This window comes from Pongo abelii, chromosome 4, assembly GCF_028885655.2.
Source record: "Pongo abelii isolate AG06213 chromosome 4, NHGRI_mPonAbe1-v2.0_pri, whole genome shotgun sequence".
NCBI classification, from domain to species: domain Eukaryota; kingdom Metazoa; phylum Chordata; class Mammalia; order Primates; family Hominidae; genus Pongo; species Pongo abelii.
The window spans coordinates 150,040,018-150,046,017 of record NC_071989.2 but is presented as its reverse complement, the minus strand read 5'-3'; the positions used below and the strand labels follow the sequence as shown (position 1 = coordinate 150,046,017).

The window sequence follows — 6,000 nt, the reverse complement described above, 5'->3', positions numbered from 1 at the left end:
CACTGCCACCACAGTTGCCCACTCAGAAAAAAGGACGTGGTGCAGGGGTCCTCTCTAGGGTGGTAGGTGAGCATGGTAGTTATAGATATAGACTTGGAGAGTTGGCTATTTTCTAGCTGAGAGTCTTGAGCAAGTTATTTAATGCTCCCTGTCTCCTTATATGTAAAATAGAGGTGATAAAATTTCCTATTTGTAGGGATATTTGTGAGGATTAATTAAAGTTTGCAAAGCAATGTTCACATAGATCCTGGAGCACGGTCAGCTCTCAATAATTGGTAGCCCTTATTATGGCTATTGCAATTATTATTTTATTACTATAATTCTCTTTCTCAAAGGGAAGGCCGGGAAAGTGGGGCTCCAGGAGGCTGAATATGACAGTCCCTCCCCTAGCTGAGGCAGCTGGAAGAGGTGGGAACCAGTTCCTCCCACTCCCCTCTTCTTCCCCTGAGGCAGGGGTCTTCCCCTAGCTACCGACAGTTCCTGTGTCTGCTGACTCACAGCCAACTTCCTCTCATACAAACAGGAAAACACAGCCGGCCAGCGCCCCCCCCAACCCCCAACACACACACACACACACACACACACACACACACTGGCCCTGCTCAGAGAGGGAAGTGCCTCCGCCCCTGGGAGACAGGTTCCAGGACCGGAGTTCCGGCAAGATTAGGGAAGGAGAGAGGGGCCATTCCTCCTCAGGCATCCCCGGCATCCCCCCTGAAATTTTAGGGTGGGAGAGTGGGGAGAAGGGGCGGCTTCTCCCATGAATGAAACAGCTGCTTGCTTGGTCCCTGAGCTTGCAGGGCGTCCGTCTGTCCCAAACAGGCAGCCCCAAACCTTGGTTTGGAAGTAGGGATGTGCCTTGCGGACCTTCATCCCTCGAAGGAACCTAGGCCGGGCCCTTGGGGATGGAAGTGGGGAGAAACAGACGGGTACCCCTCTGCTGGGCCTCTGCGCTTGTTGCCCAAGCCAAGTCTCAATTCTGGATGTCCAACTTCCGTCCCCACACTAAACTGGTTGCCAGGGTCCAGCCACCCTTCTGGGCGTGGGAGAGGTGCCCTGGGGGCTTAGGGCTCGACCTTTCCTCCTCCCTTTTGGCAGGACTGGAGGGCATGGGAGCAGCGGAGAGGATGCAAAGCCGTCCCTGGCACTCTCCCTTTCTCAGTTTCTCCCTCCGTCCCAATCTCCGTCCCGGTCTCTGTCTCTTTGTCACTCTCCCTGAGGTTGTCTTCGTCCCAACGTGTTCTGGTCCTTTCTCGGCCTGCGAGAGGGCAGACTGGGGGCAGACTCGGAGATAAGCGCGGCGGTTGGGCAAGAAGCCCAAACCCTTTGGAGGCCTGCGCTTGCACAAGGAGTGGCCGGGGCCCCGCGGAGGGAACCGGCCGGGCGGGGCGGGGCTGGGCCCGTCGAGGGAAGGCAGACGGGAGGCGGGGCCGGCGCGGCGGGACCCAGAGCCTCGGACCAGCGGCGGGCACCCGCGAGCGGACGGCGGCCGCGCAGTGAGGTGAGGACCCCCGCGCCCCCCGGGTCCCTGCTTCCCAGACTCCTCCCCATCACCTTCTCGAGGGCCTTCGTGGGCTCCCAGGCCCCCTCGGCGCCGGCGGCCCTCCCCATCCCCGCCACGACCCGCCCCTCCCTCCTGCTGCCGGGCCTCTGCCCCATCCCTCCTCGCCCCCTCCCTCGTCGCAGCCTGCGCTGCCCGCCACTACCCGCCCCGCCCCCGCCACTCCTGTCCCACGAGCACTTCGGCTCCCAGCCCCGTGCTCTCGAGCCCGGCCTGAGTCACCGTGAAACCGGGTCCTGAGTCAGGGCCCGAGGCTCAGCTCATTCCCTGGCTTGGGAATGAGGCCCAGCTGGAGAGAGGCAGAGAGAGGCCAGCACTGATGCTGGGACGCAGAGGGCGTCCTGGTCACCGACAGAGCACAAGAGCAACAGGGAGACAGCCTAGGCCGAGGCGGAAGACAGAAACCCAGGCTCAGAGGCAGACAAAGACACAGATACAACTCAAGATCTGGTTAGAACTGGAGACTGAGTCAAGGACAAGCTTAATGACAGAGAGCAAAACAGGGTGGGACAAGGAGAGGGACAAAGAAGGATTGAGAGGTTGAGATGGAGTAGGGCAGGGACAGGGACAAGGCAGAGATAAACAGGGCTACAGAATTAGAGACAGGTCTATGAAATAGACCAGGGTCAGGGTCGGGGTCAGGCTGGCGGAAGGGGGACAGAGCACAGAGACCTGAGCCCAAGGGAATGGGCAGGGAAAAGGCAGGCTCAGAAAAGGAAGGCTTGGAGAAAGCAGAGGTGGGGGGATGGCATTTCACACTGTCAAATCGCTACAGGGCATGTGCACACACAGGTGAACACCATGTGAACATGCTGCCGGTGGGCAGAGAGTCCAGAAGCCTCTGGAGTACTCCTGACCTCTGGTCCCTCGTCTCTCTGGCCTGGTTCTCCATCCCCATCCTTATTCTTCAATTAGCCTCCACCCAGGGCCGGGACCCCACACATTAGGACTGGTTAGGGCTCTCCCGGCAGCCTGACCAAGGCAGGCAGGATGTGGAGGCGGCCAGGGCTGGAGGGACAGGAAGGAAGTCTGAGCAGAGACAATAGGTGGAAGGGGAGGAGGGACTGGGAACAACCAGGATTAGGATGGCAGGCCTGCATACATTGGCTCTGGAAACAAGAGGGAGTGGGGTCTGCACCTCCTTCCTCCTATCTAGGCTGCCCCTCTCCCCACCTTAGTCCAGAGCTGATTGGCCACATCATTGGCCCTTTCTCTGCATCTCCCTATCCCACTCTGCCCCACAGCATTCTAGCATCTTGTCCCATGCTTACTCAGTTGGATGTGCAGTCAGGCAGAAGCAGAGCTTTGACCCAGACCCAGGGTGGGCAGGAGCTGAGGGGCCAACTCTAGCACTGACTTGCTGTGAACCTGGGGCAAGCCCCTTCCCCTCTCTGGGCCTCAGTTTCCTTAACTTCAAATGAAGTCCCTTCCCTAAGTAGAGAGCCATTGCTGTTGTTCTGGGATGGCTCTGCTTCCAGATCGCAGGCCTTTCAGCATCTTTCTTTGGAGGAAGATTGGAGGCTGGTGCTCACTGTCTAGGCCTCAGACTCTGGGGCAGGGAGGGGGATTCTCAGCCTGAGCCCTCCCTTCACCCTGCCCCTCCCCCCAGCAATGGCCTGAGCCCCCATGGCTGCCCCTCAGGACCTGGACATCGCTGTGTGGCTGGCCACGGTGCACCTGGAGCAGTATGCAGACACGTTCCGACGGCATGGCCTGGCTACAGCAGGTGCAGCCCGGGGCCTGGGCCACGAGGAGCTGAAGCAGTTGGGCATCAGCGCCACAGGGCACCGGAAACGCATTCTGCGCCTGCTGCAGACAGGCACCGAAGAGGGCTCCCTGGATCCCAAATCGGATAGTGCCATGGAACCATCCCCCAGCCCAGCCCCGCAAGCCCAGCCCCCTAAGCCCGTGCCGAAGCCCAGGACCGTGTTTGGTGGATTCAGTGGCCCTGCCACCACTCAGAGACCTGGGCTGAGCCCAGCCCTCGGGGGACCAGGAGTGTCCAGGAGCCCAGAGCCCAGCCCAAGGCCCCCTCCTCTCCCCACTTCCTCCGCTGAGCAGTCTTCAGCCCTAAATACTGTGGAGATGATGCCTAATTCCATCTACTTCGGCCTGGACTTAAGAGGCAGGGCACAGGCAGCTCAGGACAAGTGAGTGGAGTTGGCTCCCTAGGGACTGATGCTGGGGGGAGTGGGGAGGAGAGCATGAGGGGGACAGAGGTGGGGAGCAGGGCATGAAGGCTTGTTCTTCCTCCTCTCTCCTTAAGTAACCAATAGACCTTTCCCTTCAGGGCCCCAGACAGCTCCCAAACCTCTGCCCCCACCCCTGCCCTCAGGCCCACAACAGGCACAGGTAACTGGGTTATCATGGGTTGTGGGAGAGGCATAGTGCCGGCAGGACCTCATACACTCCCAGCGATCTCCTCTTCCCTGTGCGTTCCCCTCTCCTCCTGCCAGTGCACATCATGGATCCTGGTTGCCTGTACTATGGTGTCCAACCTGTGGGGACTCCAGGAGCCCCCGACAGAAGAGAGAGCAGAGGTGTTTGTCAGGACAGGGCTGAACACAGGTGAGTACTAAATAGGGAAGTGGTGGGAGGGAGGAGCAGGTGAGTTGGTGGCGGCTGTGTATCCAGTTATTCAACAAATGTGCATTGAGTATTCACCAGCCAGGCACTCAAGATACAGGATGAGTATCACAGACCCAGTGCCACCCTCAGGCAGCTTGTGACTCAGTGGGACAGACAGGGAATAAAAGAAGTAGACAAACCAATGGTCATATAATGGAAAATTGGGAGAAGTGCTTTTCTTTCTTTCTTTCTTTTTGAGACGGAGTCTTGCCCTGTCGCCCAGATTGGAGTGCAGTGGCACAATCTTGGCTCACTGCAAACTCCGCCTCCTGGGTTCAAGCGATTCTCCTGTCTCAGGCTCCCGAGCAGCTGGGATTACAGGTGTGTGCCACCATGCCCGGCTAATTTTTGTATTTTTAGTAGAGATGGGGTTTCGCCATGTTGGCCAGGCTGGTCTCGAACTCCTGACCTCAGGTGATCCTACCTCCTTGGCCTCCCAAAGTGCTGGGATTACAGGCATGAGCCACTGTTCCCAGCCAGGAGAAGTGCTTTTCATTTTTTCATTCAACAAATATTTATTGAGCAACTATCATGCACCAGATGTAGATGCTTGGGATAGATCAGTGTACACAGAAATCCCTGCCCTTGTGGGGAGATACTCCATTAACAATAAACATAATACATTAAATACTATAGAATAAACATAATACATTAAATACTATAGAATGTTAAAAGGTATTAAGTGCCATGGAAAAAATAGAGCAGAGTAAGAGGGCTAGGGGGTTGGCCAGGCATGGTGGCTCGCACCTGTAATCCCAGCACTTTGGGAGGCTGAGGCAGACGGATCACCTGAGGTCAGGAGTTTGAGACCAGCCTGGCCAACAGGATGAAACCCTGTCTCTACTAAAAATACAAAAATTAGCCAGGTGTGGTGGTGGACGCCTGTAATCCCAGCTACTTAGGAGGCTGAGGCAGGAGAATTGCTTGAACCCGGGAGGCGGAGGTAGCAGTGACTAAGGAAAAAAAAAAAAAAAGAGGGCTTGGGGGCAAAATGGGTGGACTGCAATTTCTCATTTACAGTTAGCAGAGCGTTAAGAAGATGACATTTGATCAAAAACTTGAAGAAGGTGAAGGAGTTAGCCATGGAGATAACTGGGGAAGAGTGCCCCAAGTAGGGCAAGTGATTGGAACAGAGGCCTCAAGGCGGGTGTGTGCCCAAGGGGATCCAGGAGCAGTGAGGAGGCCAGGGCATCTTGGCTGGGGCAGGTGGCCACTGTGGGAGGAAGGGCAAGAGATGAAGTCAGAGAGGTAAAAGAGGCCAGATAAGGGCCAGGCACAGTGGCTCACGCCTGTAATCCCAGCACTTCAGGAGGCCAAGGTGGGCGGACCACCTGAGGTCAGGAGTTTGAGAGCAGCCTAGCCAACATGGTGAAACCTCGTCTCTACTAAAAATACAAAAAAATAGCCGGGTGTGGTGGTGGGCGCCTGTAGTCCCAGCTACTCGGGAGGCTGAGGCAGGAGAATGGCGTGAACCCAGGAGGCGGAGCTTGCAGTGAGCAAAGGTCGTGCCACTGTACTCTAGCCTGGGCAACCGAGCAGGACTCCGTCCCAAAAAAAAAAAAAAAAAAAATTGCTGGGGGTGGTGGTGCACACCTGTAGTCCCAGCTACTAGGGAGGCTGAGGCAGGAGAATCACTTGAACCCGGGAGGCAGAGGTTGCAGAGGTTGCAGTAAGTCAAGATCATGCCACTGCCCTCCATCCTGGACAGCAGAGTGAGACCCTGTCTCAAAAAAAAAAAAAAAAAAAAGCAAAAACAAAAACCAAAAACAGAACAAAACCAAAAAAACAAAAACAAGAGGCCAGATAAGGGA

The 6,000-nt window shown here is 56.5% G+C and overlaps 1 protein-coding gene across 6 annotated transcripts in view; it reads left to right on the top strand.

Annotated features, from left to right (window-relative positions):
• The first annotated feature begins 1,411 nt into the window (after window positions 1-1,411).
• Window positions 1,412-6,000, top strand: part of ARAP3 (ArfGAP with RhoGAP domain, ankyrin repeat and PH domain 3) — a 29,541-nt gene continuing 24,952 nt past the window's right edge. For 4 of the 6 annotated variants that reach the window (XM_054555982.2, XM_054555980.2, XM_054555979.2 and 1 more), the window contains exons 1-4: window positions 1,412-1,501; window positions 3,171-3,711; window positions 3,852-3,913; window positions 4,018-4,129. In XM_054555982.2, coding sequence (XP_054411957.2) covers window positions 3,188-3,711; window positions 3,852-3,913; window positions 4,018-4,129 — 698 coding nt within the window. In that variant the 5' untranslated portion in view covers window positions 1,412-1,501; window positions 3,171-3,187. Of the gene's footprint in view, window positions 1,502-3,170; window positions 3,712-3,851; window positions 3,914-4,017; window positions 4,130-6,000 lie in introns of those variants that run through there. The other 2 variants (XM_024247676.3, XM_024247677.3) reach the window with 2 other exon arrangements.